General features: G+C 37.2%; 1 protein-coding gene across 2 annotated transcripts in view; it reads right to left on the bottom strand.

Moving 5' to 3' along the window:
- Positions 1 to 10,908: 10,908 nt before the first annotated feature.
- Positions 10,909 to 16,382, bottom strand: part of GABRG2 (gamma-aminobutyric acid type A receptor subunit gamma2) — a 94,819-nt gene continuing 89,345 nt past the window's right edge. Inside the window, exons 9-10 of one of the 2 annotated variants that reach the window (XM_039483569.1) lie at positions 14,561 to 14,584; positions 10,909 to 13,068 (exon numbers count right to left, since the gene is read on the bottom strand). In XM_039483569.1, the coding sequence (XP_039339503.1) occupies positions 12,793 to 13,068; positions 14,561 to 14,584 (300 nt within the window). In that variant the 3' untranslated portion in view covers positions 10,909 to 12,792. The remainder of the gene's footprint in view (positions 13,069 to 14,560; positions 14,585 to 16,382) is intronic. The other variant, XM_039483570.1, reaches the window with a different exon arrangement.

Genomic DNA, 16,382 nt, shown 5'->3' with positions numbered 1-16,382 from the left:
AAAAAAAAAAAAAAAGCATATATATGGTTATAAAATATAAAAGGATATACAATGTGAGAGAGAGAGAGAGATAATATAATATATATTTTTAAACAAACACAAATAGTTGTTTTTTTTTTTTTTAAATGTTAGCCTCTAAAAACTAAACTGAGGTGCCTTCAGTTGGCATACCAAAGATCCTACATTTTTACATCATGTAAATGAAGCAAAAATGTAGCCTACTGAGCTGAACTTTTAGCCTTCACTTAGTGCCTTTAGTATCCTATTTAGCATGACCAACATTTTAGCAGCTCTGCTTGAGATTTATACACAAAAGGAAGCACTTTTTAGAAACCAATATTCTCCACACTTGCTAATTAATGTATCAAGTTAATATCCATCCAGAAACTGAAAGCTACTTCCTTGCACTGGTGATTATCATTTCCACAACTTCATGGCACAGCCTCTGTGATGAACAGAACATCTTTGCATTAGCCAGGATTATTATTCCAGTTGTTGGATACTAACCCTCCTACTTAGACCGGTTATCTGCATAGATTTTTAATGTTCTTGGTGGGAGGAAAAAGATTTCTTATTGTATTAGAAGAGGAAAAACTTGGATGCTCTCTCCCCACTGTATTGAGTGTTTGTTGAAATGTTCCAGGTTTATTTTATTTGCTTTTATTTGTACACAAAACAGAGAAATCATGAGGCAGCTGTGGCAGTTTCTCCACATGTACAGCAGTGCCACTAATGTGTTTCCATCTGCCCTAAAGAGAATACCAGGGTAGCTCAGTCTCTGTGCCTATTCAATCCTCAGCCTCCCTGAAACTTCCATCAAGGGTGTCAATTAGTGTAACTGTGAAAGCAGACTTGGGGATGTGCCCTGAGAATAGGACGGATAACACCCACACATTTTCACATGCTGTGGGCCACCAAACATATCTAACAGCTTTGAGAGCTACTGTTAGTTTCAATTTGTATCTGTGACCCAGAGGTAGAAAGTTCTGTAACCTATTATCCTTAACTCAACCATTCTCCTATAATTATCATGATGTTTGAGATCCTAATATATTTTTATCCACAGTTCACTCATAGAATATCAGGGTTGGAAGGGACCTCAGGAGATCATCTAGTCCAACCTCCTGCTCAAAGCAGGGCTGATCTCCAGACAGATTTTTGCCCCAGATCCCTAAATGGCCCACTCAAGGATGGGTTTAGCAGGTCAATGCTCAAACCACTGAGCTATCACTCTATCTGTTTTTGCCTCTTCTCTCTCCCCTATCCTCTTTCCCCCGCTAGAGTAGCTTTAACATCAAGCGAATAGAAATTAACTGATGTTGCTTGATTTAATATCACTCTAAAAAGCTTTAGGGACTTGCTCACTTTGTGTGCTACTTTATTTGGTGTGTAGTCCCAATGAACTGAAAGGAACATTTGTTGTATTCAGCAAGGGTAGCAGATTCTCTCCCTTAATTACCAACTGATCATTTGTTCAATAGCATTTGTATGAAACATTAACTTCCGTTGCATAAGGGTGAAATTCTTCATATATTTTTAATTAAACTGAAAGTCTTCCAGGTTTGCATAGCATGTTTTTTTTTCCTTTCTATGTTGTATATCTTTGCCTATTCTTTTTAACATTTTTAATGAGTTCTTCTTCTTAGCCAGGAAACCTGCATGGCTTCTCTTTACTGTCTCTGAGCAATTTGTTGTTCTCCACAGTCTGATCCTCACTGACAGTTTTCTTGACTCTATTTTCTGTGCACAAAGAGAAAAACATGCACTTCAGTCTAGATTACTTTCATTTTAGATTAGGGAAAACAGCAGTACAAAGTGAGAACAAATGTAAAATCTTCATGAGAGAGAAAGCAAAGTATCTGTACAATCGGTAATGTAAAACACTCTGTAAATTCTTTAATCTCTAATCCTCTTGGAGCCCTGTCACTAGCAGAAAGGCAGTTGGAGAGACTTTTCATTTCATGGTGTAGGAAGGATTGTTGTGTAGATAAGGTCCAGGATTGGGACTGAGTAGATCTAGGTTCCTTTCTCTGGCAGGGGCTTCATGTGTGTCCTGAGGCACATTGTACGCATTCTCTGTACCTCTGTTTCTCATCTGTAAAATGGGAAGATTAATACTTCCTTTGTCTATCTTGTCTATTTTTATTTTTGCTCTTTAACAATACCTCCACAGCAATAGAAGAAATATCTGCCTATCATTCAAATGTTACAACATGTGCCTTAAGCTGTTATAACAACAGCCCAAATTCAGCAAAGCACTTAAACATATGCTTATGTTTAATCAAGTGCTTAAACCCCATTGACATCAATGAGATTAAAGCACCATTACTAAACAAGGATGCTTTCCTAAATCGATGCCCAAGATTGCAGGGCATTAAATATCTTGAAGGGGAGAGTAACTCATACAAAATAAAACATAACATAATATAATATAATATAACGTAATAAGAATATGAAATGTCCATTGCAAAATGTAAACACTAGATTTGTCTCCAAAATAAGGTAATGCTGAGGATGAAGTGAGAACAAGGCTATATTTATTTTTTCATTTATTTATATTTATTTTGCGTTGCCATTCCCAAACTTTAAACACAAATGATCTTTACCTTTTTGATGTTGCATGGATATAAGCTGCTGTTTTAGAGATAGTTTCAATCGTTTGCAATTCCTTTCATCAACATTGTTCAAAAATTCCCACCAGAACCTGTTATTTTGACTCCAGGGCTACCTGACATACAGATAATAATGTTCACATTTTTGTTTGATGATTTGATGTTATCTCTTGTGTTCTTTGTACATTTCAAGGTAAATAATTTATTGTGAAACTGATTTTGTTCTCAGCAAAGAGGTATAATGTCTCACTTCATTTTAGCCCACTTTCACACTGGCAAAAAATGTGTTCACTGTTCTCTTTGAACTGGGTCAGATTTTCACTCTGCGGATCTGACCACTGACATTAGGGGATCAGGCATGTGCACTATGGGTAGAGTTTATTCACTTAGCTGTGGAAGACCGTACAAGCTCCTCTGCCTTATTTAATCATTCATTGCTCCCTTGGTCTTCTTGGCCAAAGGGCTAAGCGCTGGGCTGCTAGAAAGACATCCCTCTCCTGCAGCACCTGCTAGGGTGTGGGTAATCAGAATCACACATGAGTGCTCCCCAAGTAGCCCCTAAAGGAGACACCCTATCACAGACTGACCGAGACAGCTAGAAACTTGCTTTTTTAGAATATGAATGTTGAGATTCTGATGCGCTAACATGGCTGCAAGACAAGAGCTGAGACTTGGGGGAAAAAAGACCGAATATTATGAAGATCACAATAACATTTTGAGGGTTGGTTCACATTCTGCCTTGGAGAGATTGTGTATGTGTGATAAAATTGAACAAGTAAAGGTTAGAGATAAAAGCTACCCACTTGTACTAAGCTAGCTTCTAGCGCTGAGGCATGGGAATCTTTCAGTATATATCATGGGATTCTGTTAATTTAGATTAAAAAAATAAAATTATTTTCTAATCATAGCAAAAAAAGGTTCAGGAACTGAAACTAGTTTGCTAACCCTAAAAAAGTAGTTTAGGGATTTTGTAAAATCTTGTACTCCATTATTTACTTATCCCTTAGGACTGCATCTCTTATAAACATGTTTCTTTCACCTGCTCTTCTAATTACTCTTCCTTATCTAATACACAATTACTATTTTCCTCAGGGATACAGGGTTGGAATAACAAGAAAGAAGGTTTCCATTTGTTTTTAAGTATATTTTGAAAAATTACTGAATATCTCTTGAAAACTGGTCCCTATTGTACCTATAACAAAATATATTATGTATGAATTCTCTTTTTATGTTATAAATTGGATGGCTTTTGAGTGGTTAGTGGTATTGTCTCATTTACATATGGATTAAATAGCCCTATAAATGTTAACAAGTTTTTTATTGATATAACTAGAGAATCAATTCAGTCCGTTTTTATTTTTTGAAGTGTTCAGGGAACACAAATATTTGGTGGGCAACAGGACTGTGTCAGCCTATTCAATTGAACTGTAATAAATAATTCACACGTGGTAGAATTACTTAATTGTACTACCACCAGAAAAGATGTAGGAAACATCTCTTTTTCAAGGACCTCTGAGTTGGTGAAGGGTATTTAAGAACAAGGCTTTTAGATAGTCTGTGTCTGAAATAGCAATTTTGATTACCTATTTAATTTAAATTCTTTTTTTAATAATTTCGAACATACTGCTTCTTAGTTGTATGTGTCGTCATTTTTTCTGATATTTTAACACTGGATAAAATGTAGTTTCTGTGAAAACTTAAGCATGTCACATTATATTCTACCTGATGAAGTGACAAGAGGAATCTTCCATGAATTTCAAAGTACTAAAGCCTGAATACATCCTTTCTATAGGAAAGACAATCCCTTAACTAAATAATATTAATCAGAACATATAGGGCCAAATCCTTGTAGACAGTTTTGCCATTGACTCTAATAGTCATAGAATTAGGACATCAATGTGCTTTATGTAGACAACACCCGGGTATATTTTAACTATTTAATCCCTACAACAGCCCTGTGAGGTAAATATATATTATTGCTATTCCCACTTTTAAAGATAGGAAAACTGATAGATGGGAAAGGTTAAGCTCAAGGTCACATAGTGAGTGAGAACTTCATTACTTCTAGCTCATTCCTCCTATGTGTTCCTTCCTCAGAGAGCTCCATCACAGGAGCTCCCAAATATGCACCCCGTAGGGTTGGGGTGAATTTTGAGAACTTTCAGAGGGGCAACTGCACCTGTATTCTCCCTTGTGGTCCTTCAAGAACACCCACTTTTAGGGTCCTGGCTCCCCAGCCAGCATCTCTTTTGGGCTCCCTTCTAACTGGGATTTCTCCAGGCTGCACATTTCTCTGCCTCCTCTGTGTAATCCCAGCAAGCCAGACTGCCTAGACCAGCCAGCGTCTTTGTGTTTTGTTTTCTCCTCAGAGGCTATAAACAGAGTAATTACCCACAGTTATAAGTTACCACACTGCCATTTCTAAGCAAGCACATGTACTCTTAAAGTGGAAGCATTACAGAGAAAACATATTAAAAACAATAAAAGAACCTACACGCATGCTAATAATCTTATCAGAGATCACCCCTGCTCTCGCCAACTTCAGAAGAACCCCACCAAGGAGTTCTTCTGTGGTTACAAGTTCATAAAAGCTTTTCCTCAGAACAATCACAGCCATGAATATATCAACCTCTCCTTTATACAGCTTGGTGTTTGATCTTCAGAGTCTGGGACTAGCTAGTTAGCAGACAATGGTTCTCTCTTCAGGACATAGCTTCAAAAGGTTGGATATTTGAATTACTGAGGTGGAATTTTGTATTCACCTTTCCCCAGGTATTTCCTAGAAAACCCACTTAACTTTGTTTGCAAAAGGTCATTCTTGTCTGGCACATTGTTTCAAATAGCCTTTTCAAGTTCCTAACACTTCCCAGGATTGACACTGGTCACATCTCCCCTTTAGAGAAGTTCCATACAATCCAGTAGTGATATATACATTTTGTATTTTTAATACAATGGGACTCCAAAGCTACTTAAACTTAATTTAATAAGGATTTTCAAGGACACTGCAGGAAATTGCTCTATCTGTCACATACCCCATAATCTCCCTGCTGCATGAGATAATGCAAGAATATAAACCATGAGACTCTCAACTCCTGAAATGTTTGGGCAGAGCTATTCAAATGTTGTTTCTTGGGACTCCTCTCTCACACAAGACAATGGCTGTGCCTCTGTTGGTTTTTTCTACTGCGCCTGCTCCTAAATCCTCGCCCTTACATGTCCCTTCCTACATTATTACTATGAGAGATAGATTGGTAGAAGCAGGATCAATTTCTGTTGTGCCATCACTATATATTTTCATGCTGTAAGCACTACCCACCATAAAATCTGTGAGGGGTAGTGTGAACCTGGGCCCCAGCTGCACTGGGGCAGGAGTTCCTGGCCAAGGCAGCTACTGCCAGTGCAAAGGATAGACCATCTCCAAGAGCAAATACTTGAAGTCAACAGTCTGCAAGCAAGCCACAGCCTGAACATTGATCCAGAATATTCAGCAAATATTTATGAATATTGGAAATATTCTTAGAAACCAGGATCATTTCACAAATGATCCACAAACAATAATAAAAAAAATACAAATAAATTTTTGGAGAATTTGTTTGCAATAAATAATTCAATTAATTTTCTCCAGCTCTAGAATGTTTGGACATTATTTATTTATTTGCTTGGGTATATTGTTCTGTTCTGTTCAGCATCTTATACTGCACTTTACCACTGTTGGATCTGAGTGTCTTAGATAGCTCGGGTGCCAGTAGGTCAGTATGTGTAGCACCTAAGAAATGATTCAGTAAGACAGTGAACAGGTCCTTCTGGTGATGAGCATGGCTTCTAAAAAGAATTGTATCACAGTTAGCAATAAGCATTTCTCCGGGATCTAAATGCCTGCATAGTCAGTTAAAAAAGAACTTGTAAAACTACCTGTGATGGTGCCATTTAGTGATTTTCAATATTAGAAATTTCTTCTAGGTCTTCATCCAATTATATTGCTGGATCAATGTTTTGGCTTTGTGTTTGTTTCTTTATACAGGATTCAGGGTATATTTGATATTTTCCTTTGTTTAAGAGGAATTCAGGGACCAAATTTATGCAAGCATGTGCATTCACAATTATCTATAGGGAATGAGGGGGAGGGAGCAACTTTTTATTGCCCATAACCATTTCCTAAGCAGATATCTGGGTTATATTGTTCTGCATACTTACTCAGAAACAACTGCAGAGCTGATATTTCTTTAATACCCTGAGGGGACTGTCAGATCCCATCCTTCCAACTTCTTCCATTAATATAATCGGAGTGTGGGAATAATGTTGTGTTACTGTCCCATACATTTTAAACAAAATTATTAGTATACTTCTCATTACCAGTTGTCAAGATCCTATATTTCTATCATTTGTAAGGTAAGCTTGTGCCTAGCTTGTCTGCATCCAAGATTCCCTGACACTCTGAAGCCCCTTAAGAACCCTCCAGGGTACATTCTGCTTATGTGTTTATATTCCCTAAAGAATAGTTGAAGCTTCATGAGAAACTGAAAAATTATTGAAACTAGAGACTATGGAGGGGAAAAAATATCCACAGCTTGGTTCATAAAGTTTAAAATACATTCACTGTGGCCACACTCAAACTCTTTTGTTTTTTGCTTTCTGTAAACATTCAGGTGATATGAGCATTGGAAAGAAAATTTCAGGCTCCAAACCCAGTGAGGATCACTACAGTAGCAGGGAAAAGAAGGTGTGACCATAAATAAAGATGGATCAAAAGAGTACAAAGCCACTCTTGCGCATCTGTGCCCCTGCTCCATATGCTATAGCTCCATCAATGATACCCTAGGACAGTGGTGGGCAACCGGCAGCCCACGGGCTGCACGCGGCCCATTACGTCAAGCCGCTGGTGGGCCCCCAGACCATTTGTTTACATTTTCATGGCTGCCCACAGCTCCCAGTGGCTGTGGTTCACCGTTCCTGGCCAATGGGAGCTGCAGGCAGCCGTGCAAATGTAAACAAATGGTCTGGGGGCCCGCCAGCGGCTTGTCCTGACAGGCCAAGTGTGGCCCGCGGATGGCAGGTTCCTCATCACTGCCCTAGGATCTAGTCCACTAGCTCCTAAAAGTTCACCTATTATTTCTCAAAACTTATTTCATAGTATTGTTTGAAGGGATAAAATTAAGTTGTTATTATTATTATTGTTGTTAAGTGAAGAAGATTCATTATGGCTGTGAGGAACAACAAGAGTTGCCACTGGAGTTGTATTGGTTGCATGTGACTGTTGGGGGAGGGAAAGAGGAGTGGACCCAGTAAACTGCAAGACTTCTTTCACACTGTAAAGGAGCCCTTATTGAACAAACCTCTCTGCATTCCAAGAAGCCAGTTTATAGCCCGTCTAAGTTAATATTGTTATGGGCAAACCTGCAATTAGTAACCAGTAACCAGATAGATGGATTATTTTATGTATGTTCATCATATGAATGTTAAGAATGAAATGACAAAGGATCAGCATTTTTCCCTGTGAATCAATTAAGGTGATTTGTTTTCTGAAGCTCTACCTCATTCTCCAAAGAAAAAGATGGCATTGATCATTCATTTATAGATCTCATCTCATCTCTAAACTGTAAAGAAAAATAGAGTGTTAGTAGGATAAAACTAGGTCTTATCAGATATAGATTTCATTATGCTAGTAGCACAAAGCGTGTGCCTGATGTGAAGATCCATACTTTTAATGTGCTTTGCTACTGAGTGAATTAAATCTTTGTTAATTCTTTCTTTCTTTCTTTCTTTCTTGTTTTGATAGATATTAATTTTAAATAAGGCAAAATGGGAGATGCTTTTGTACTCTTGCTGTCCTCAGATTTTTTTTCTGTAAAAGAAGCAATCTTATTTACTTTTCTGAAGAAATTCACACTTGGGAGTGAAAACAATGAGGAGTCCTTGTGGCACCTTAGAGACTAACAAATTTATTTGGGCATAAGCTTTCGTGGGCTAAAACCTACTTCATCGGTTATTATTCAAAAGGGTGTTAACTTGTAAGCAGAACTGTAGCACACTGTTCACACTCTAGTACTCAAGATGCCTGAAAGCTTATGTACTGTCTCTTCTACATTTTTCACTGTATACCAAAAAACACTGCAATTAAAAAAACAAAAACAAAAACAAAAAAAACCCCTCAGTGATGTGTCAGCTGGGAAATCAGAGCTTTTCAGTCATGGAATTCTCTGTGTATGCTGAATATGAGCATCCAAAGTGGGTATCATTGGGAACGTTGCTTTTGACTTTTATGGGAGGAGGATTAGGCCAATAACTGACATAATGATACTTATTAACCTGTAAAGGCTTCCGTGAGATTTAATTAATCATTGTTTGAAAAGCAGTTTGAAATCTGGTATTAAGGATAATACAGACATTTTAAAATATTATTATTTCTCCTAGGCCTTGGTTAGGACTGGTTTGGTTTCTGCTTCTTGCATATGCATTATTCTCATTACAAATGCATCTATATAGTTGAATTCTGCCCTCGCTGTGTGAGGATTCTTCATCAAATGGTAAGTAAAATTGTTATTTATTTACCATGGATGACACCGCCATCTACCCAGTTACACAGGCCTGGGAGTTGGTTTCATTTTTCACTTGGTCCTATCACTGAATCCGCATATTCAGGCCACTTATAAACGTTGCTGATTTTTTTTACATATTGCTTCTAAAATCTGGCCTTTCTTCCATGGCCACATAGCCTAAATCCTTGCCCATGCTTTCATCATTTCATATCTTAATTACTACCACCTCCACGTTCGTGTCCTCAACTATTGCTACCTGGTTCCTCTCCAGGCTATTCAGGATGCTGCTGAGGGAGAATTAATGTGACTGGGTGGTAAAGATGGTGGGTAATGAGATCGGAGAGGCAGGTGGGATGAGTGAGGCCAAAGCAAGGACAATTTTGAACTGAATTTTCATTTATCATTAATAACGGTAAAAACATAAGTTCAGTCACTCTGTCTTTGGTCAGCTTCCCATCTGTAAAATAGGATAATGTCTGCCTTTTTTCTCCCGAAGTTTCAAGTTTTTTCAGACAAGTTCTCTTGCTATTCATCTGTAAGCAACTAGCACAATAGGGCCTTATCTTGGCTGGGAGCACTAGGCACTGTCAGAATACAAACAACAAAGAAATAATAATTCTTGGCCGTGCTCTTACCTACCATATGGACATTCCTCAAGGGTGTCCCAATGCAACTGTGGCAGCCTGTGCCATATTGGGCTTGAATCTATTTTAGCAAGTGTATTCAGTCAACAGGCAAAGAGCTTCCCTGGAATATAGCTGGCTATTTTCCGTTGCAGCAGATCTCTGTGGAGAGCAGAAAAACCCTCACTGAGTCCATTGAAATGTCACTTTGCTTGTTGCTTCATGTTTGCTTTGGTAGCCTAACATTACAATACAAAGGTGACCTTTGAGCCTGTATTGAATAAGCAGTGGAGCACATGTTCAGAGGAACGTGTCTATTCCTGCTCACTCTGAGCCAGATTCTGTTTCCCTTACTACTGCCTTAGTCTATGAATAGTCCTAGTGAAACTAATCAGGTTCCTTGAGGAGTAAGTTCGTACTCAGCCCAATTAAGGCTAGCAGGATCCTGGCTGTTAGGAGGTGTTTGAGATGATTGTTTTCTTTCCCTCCTGTAGCTATACATGCTGAGATAAAAATACACAAATCTCATGCTTCAGATTTAAGATGGTTACCACAAAGTCCTGAAAGGGATATTTTCTTCACTTGTATCACTGTACACCATTGAAGGCTTGATGCATTATTGAAATGGGAATGTATTAGCCTTTATTTAAAATATTTATTGTCTCCTACTGAAAAAAGGATGCCAGACTTGATGATGGTGAGTGATCTGTTCTGGTATAGTAAATCCTAAATCATCATAGTTTTATTTTGATCAATATTTGGCCTGATTCGCTCCTGCCATGCATCATACTTTCAGATGGAGACTCAAACTAGTATCCTTTTTCAGACCAATACATCCATTCCACTGGTTTTCAAGAGTGGGGTGAACCTAAAGTGGTGATCTACTTGAAGGCCTTGATCCTGCAAACACTTCTTCAAAAGCTCATTTTCTCATTTTGAAGTCAAAGAGCCTATTCACATGCTTAAAGTTAAGCACATGTATAAATGCTTTCCGGATTGGGGCTAAATCATTATTATGTCACAATCTAGCCAGTTTAAAAATAAAGCCTTCTCAAGAGCAAACTGTAATACTGTTCGAATATGCTTTAAGCTACTTTTAACAAAGTAACCACAAGGATACTGTAGAGTGGAGTGCAGCAATTTTATTGAAAAAGTCCACTAGTGTGTGCAGTTCCTTTATTAAAAGGTTGTCAAATACATTGGACAAGGAACAATTGATGATCAAGAATTAGTTATACCTTTCTATACATGTTTATTTCCAAAACTATACAAACAGTGGAAAACTGTCCTTATGTCTCCATATAATCTATTAGTAATTGTGTAATAACATACACATACATCTCTCATTGCAAACTCCAAACCAGTTTTTCTAGAGTTGACATTTTACATCTTTGACAATAAAAAAAAATGTCAGTAATATTTACATGTGCTTAACGTTGCATAATTGAGCATCATACAGGTTCTGAAAACCACTGGCTAAATGAGTTTCAAGATTCACCCAGGTGGGTTAAATAGTTCTTAATACACATAAGCTATGCACATATGATTTATTAACAAAGACACTCTTCATTTCCTTTCATTGTTTCAAGGTTACCTGTAAAGTGTGTGCTAACCAGGGTTAGAGTCTGTATTTTTGGAAAGGTACGCACAGAGCAAAAAGCAGCACTGACTAATATTGCTGTTCAGAAACATGAATGGGTGGTGAATGATAGGTGTATACATAGTGCAAAGTATAATGAACCAAAATGAACCTGAAGTTTGCCTAAAAAATAAATATTTGTTGTGGTTACTAAGAATCAAAGCTGTTTCTAATCCTTCTGATTAATTCAAATTGATTGTGTATTATTATTATTTATTTATTAGTGTAGCACTTAGGTGCTCTACTCATGGGCCAGGACTCCAGTGTGTTAGGTGCTGTGCAAACACACAACAAAAAGGTGTCTGCTCCAAGAGGCTTACAATCTATTTCCCCAAAACACCCTGTGTGAGAAGAAGAATCAAAGTTCAGGCTCAATATGGGAAAAGATTCACTAAAAACTTAAAAGACCACAGATGATCTTGCAATGTATAATAACTGTAAATTCAGCTGAGACTTAATGTTATCATTGGAAAATGAGGGCGAAAACAGCAGCAAACACATACAGTTACTTTATAAACTAAGTATTCGATTGGTCATACAGATTGTTCTGTCTACATGTTAGTTGTTTCAATCCTTAAGGCTTCTCTAAAGTCTTACATGAAAGTTTTGTTGTCTGCTTGAATCTTCCATGCATGAGGGAGAGGGGCAATTCTTCCAGGGGGAAAAAAAATCCACATTTCATTTACAATAGCACAGCCAGAGACACAAAATAAAAGACAATACGTTATGGTACCTTTGCTTCATTTATTTTGGCCAAAAGAGATGCATGCACTAGAGACTTTAAGTACTACAAGGTATTGAAATATTTACAGCATTGTACATGTGTTCTTAAAAGGATGGCATAGTGAAATGTCTATTTTTATTTGAGAGGGAAAGTTACTTTGCTAGCCTAGTAACATTTATTTGAAGTGAAAGGTGAAAGATGACTCTTCCAAAAAGAAAAGCCCACAGAGGACCAAGATATAGCATATTTATAGTAGATGCTAACAAACTGTACAATACTTTACCTTGAAATTCTAGCCTCAGTCACTCATGATTGAAATGACAATATCCAATCATTACTGAAAGTTGGCATGTTTCCCTCCCTTTTCCCCAATACTGCTCTGTTTGTTTCTATTCCAGCTGGTAGAGCTGCATGTTACCTGTTTTATTTTTTTTTTCAAATCACTTAAACATATCGAATGGAATCGTTTAAATCACAATAATTATATGATAGTTTTAGATGAACAATATGATATGGTTGATATTTACTGGGTTATGGCACTAGAGAATTCAGACCACTATAAAGCGTGTCATAAATACCTTAAGTGGACTTCAAAAGGAAACCATCTCTCTAAGAAATTCAGTGAGTAAGGCTCATATCACCTATTTCCTTTCTGATTTTAAAGGTAAAGGTAGGATACCCAGTACACCAGGTTAAACAAACAGAAGGCAGTTGGAAAGAAGATGCGGGCATAGGAGTCCATTTTGGCAACGCGGATGTGTATTCTTCCATGCCGCCACGCCCCTGTTCGGCAATCCTCAAAGCAGCAGAAAAAGCTGGCACAGTCCTTGCCATCGAGACACTCATACCCATACTCTTCATCCCTTTCTTGGAGGTGTGTGGCATTGTTCATTTGAATAGTAGCTGATCTTGGTCGGATATCAATTGTAGGTGCCTGTGATGAATGAGGGACAAAATATGGGAGCAGGAAGAAAGAGATTGTTACAATCTTCGTAACAAAACTTGATTTAGACTAATGGTCAGTCTATGCAAATAGGAGTAAATAGGGATAAATAGGGACTTGCTAAAGAACAAGGAGCTCTAATATTAAATCCTTAATTTTAAATTATTAAAAGAACATTTGCATATATATAGCTTAAATTCTGAGATAAGCAATGCAGATTAATATTACATATTAATAAATATGAGTAGGTAGGTTTAGTGCCAAATACAGTAAACTTTAGAGGTTAAAGGAAACATTCAGGAATGCAAGTTAATGGCCATTTGGATTGCTTTTGCCTTTTATATTTTAAGTAGTTGCATGATATATGAAGACAATTATTGGTGTTGCACATGAAAGGAATTGCAGTAATCAACTGGAAATGCAGGATTTTCTTTAATAAAAGTATGTCCATGCTTAGGCACTGGCAAATATCTGTAATTTGCTGAAAAGAGCGAAGAGAATGTTAACTGGTTCTTCTGAATCAAGAGGTTTGAACAGTCTCCAAAAGTTTGCTTTTATTAATCCATACAGCTCAGCATCTACCATTGTTCACCATCTAGAAGCCTCTACATGTCCAACACTATATACAGTAGTTGTACATGTATGTACATTTGCTATAACTTGAATTAATTAGGCATTTCCAACTATTTTGAGCAATTGGTGAACATAGCATTGCATAATGCATGCCACCCAAACTTTTGGCTGACACCTGGCCAATTTTTTTTAAGACTCTAGAAAATTACAACAGGTCAATTTCCACAGAATATGTCAATTCTATTCGCTTCAGCTTAGACCTTCTTAATTTTTCCCCCCTGGAACTCAATCTCTGCATTTCTGAATGAAGATCAGAGTCAGATGTAGTGTGCAGCTATCTATATTTGCTATTTTGGATAACAACAGCATGTGGATCCAGTGACAGTATTAGAAAATGTATGCATTTAAAACCCTTTCAAAACTCTGACATTAGGCATAAGAACACCATAGGGGTAATTAATGATGGCGTGAATTTTGAACAGCTCATCATTAGAAGAGATTTGGGGTTTGTTTATTTAAATTAGATCACAAATGTTAAAGGGGGTCAGAGTTGAGTTCTAAAAGGGTGCATTACTGGTGCTCAGTGTGGCTGGTGGTATTGGATCCCATGGGTAATTGATAAAGAGAGCAATACAGATGCTTTAAACACATGAGGCTCTCTTAACTCATGCGATCCAAAAATTTTGGGCTCTCTTGAACTTCAAGTTCAAAACCGTAAGTGAGTCAGGGTTCGGGCTGCTGAATCAACTCTACAAATTTGTTTAGAAATCTGTAGTCATTCTACTTATTTAGGATGTTGCCCTGAGTAGAATGCTTAAATATCTAATTAAAAAGGAATAATCTCATTTAAGCTCTAATAGTTAAATTCAGCAGTCGCATGCAGTAAATTTCCATTCCAAAAACTTTATACCTTGAAGGAAAACATCCGAAGAAGCTTTTGTTTTGTAGACAGAAAAGAGAATCAGAATATTTAAAATAAAGAAAGAAAGAAGAGGAAGAAAGAGACAAAAATAATATAAATTAAAGATACTTTTAAAAATTTAGTAAGTAAAAAAATAAGTAAATTATAAACAGGAAAGGGGGACAGGCTTTTAAATAAGAAACTCTGTTATAATACGGATAAGAAAATATTTCTCTCATCTCAGTAACGTGTAATTAAAGTGGACAAAGCCACAAAATAGGGAGCCTGGTTTCAATCTTTTCATTGTTCAGAGGAATTTAGAGCTGTCATTTGGGTCATCCCATTTTAAAATTAGGGGCTATCTGCAAAGTTTGGGTTTACATTTGGGGCCAAAGTCTCTGCTACTGGAAATTGGCCCTTCAACTCTCCACCCTAATGTTCAGGGTTTCGTTGAGCCTTGATTTAATATCAGGCCTATCCTTTCTTCTGATTTAAGGAAAGAAAACCTAATCTTCTATTGGACTGTAGAAAACAGTTGTAAATGTCCCCAGGTGCCCACAAACCTTTACTGTTTACATGACTTCTTCATTTGGTTATTTATCCAGCACAAACAAAATCATGTTTTGTTTTGTTCTTTTTGGTAAATCAGCAGATCATTGACAAGCTTTTAAGGAATGAAGTTATAACAAAATTATTTACAATAAGATAAAACTGTGCATTACAGTGACAAAATATGTTAATCTTTATTTGCTCTCCTGTGTATTTGCTCTCCTATGCACTATAAGTGCCTAAAAGATTTAGAGTAGCAGCCATGTTAGTCTGTATCCGCAAAAAGAACAAGAGTACTTGTGGCACCTTAATGACTAACACATTTATTTGAGCATAAGCTTTCGTGGGCTCCATACGTCCGATGAAGTGGGCTGTAGCCCACGAAAGCTTATGCTCAAATAAATTTGTTAGTCTCTAAGGTGCCACAAGTACTTCTGTTCCTTTTTCTAAAGGATTTAGGTGCTCAGGTCCAATTGACTTATGTACATTTGAAAATGACCCTTACGTACATTTGAAAATCTCCACTGGTATGCTCCATGTACTGTGAGTGTGTGTAGAGGGAATGCAGAGGAGAAACTTCAAATGCATTTTCTTTCTTTTTATATTTTGTCTCTTTTGGTTCCCTCCCTCTCCCACACACTTAGATTCTGTTGCTCTAGAAGAACAGAGTTTTGCTTCAGCATAGAAGGGAAAGATGCCAGCCTCACTGAAACCAAATAGTCTACAAATACTGCACTGACAACAGGGGATTTCCAGTGGCCTTTACTGCAGCTGTTATAAAGGCTGTTATCATATACTTGTTACTGCTAGCAGGTAATGCTACAAGTGTTAATAGAATCACATTCTGGGATAAAAAAATAAAAAAGGGATTCAGGAGACAGGGTACAGTAAGGAAAATAAAACAAGGAAAGAATGGAAAGGACAGAGAGACAGGGATTTGCAAGAAATACATTTTGTGCTTTGAAAATAAAAATTAAACACTCAAGTGCTCTGTATTCTTCACTTTGCCTTTGTCATTCCCCAAGAAATAATGGTACATAAACAGGTATTTTTCCCTACATGAATTAATATAAAGGAGAAAATTCCCATTGTGACCAGAAGTTTTGATAATCATGCAACAAGATGGGGGCAGCAATAAAAAGTAGAATAGCTGAATTTTTAAATCTGTCTTATGCGGCAAAGAAAAGATAATCAGTTCAGTGTACAAACAGGAAGTCACCGTATAGGGTCACAAGATACGGGCAGAGCTAAGACACAGAAATTGATTCTCATATCAGTGACT

This window comes from Mauremys reevesii, linkage group 8, assembly GCF_016161935.1.
Source record: "Mauremys reevesii isolate NIE-2019 linkage group 8, ASM1616193v1, whole genome shotgun sequence".
NCBI lineage: Eukaryota > Metazoa > Chordata > Testudines > Geoemydidae > Mauremys > Mauremys reevesii.
This window is presented reverse-complemented; position numbering and strand designations above follow the sequence as displayed.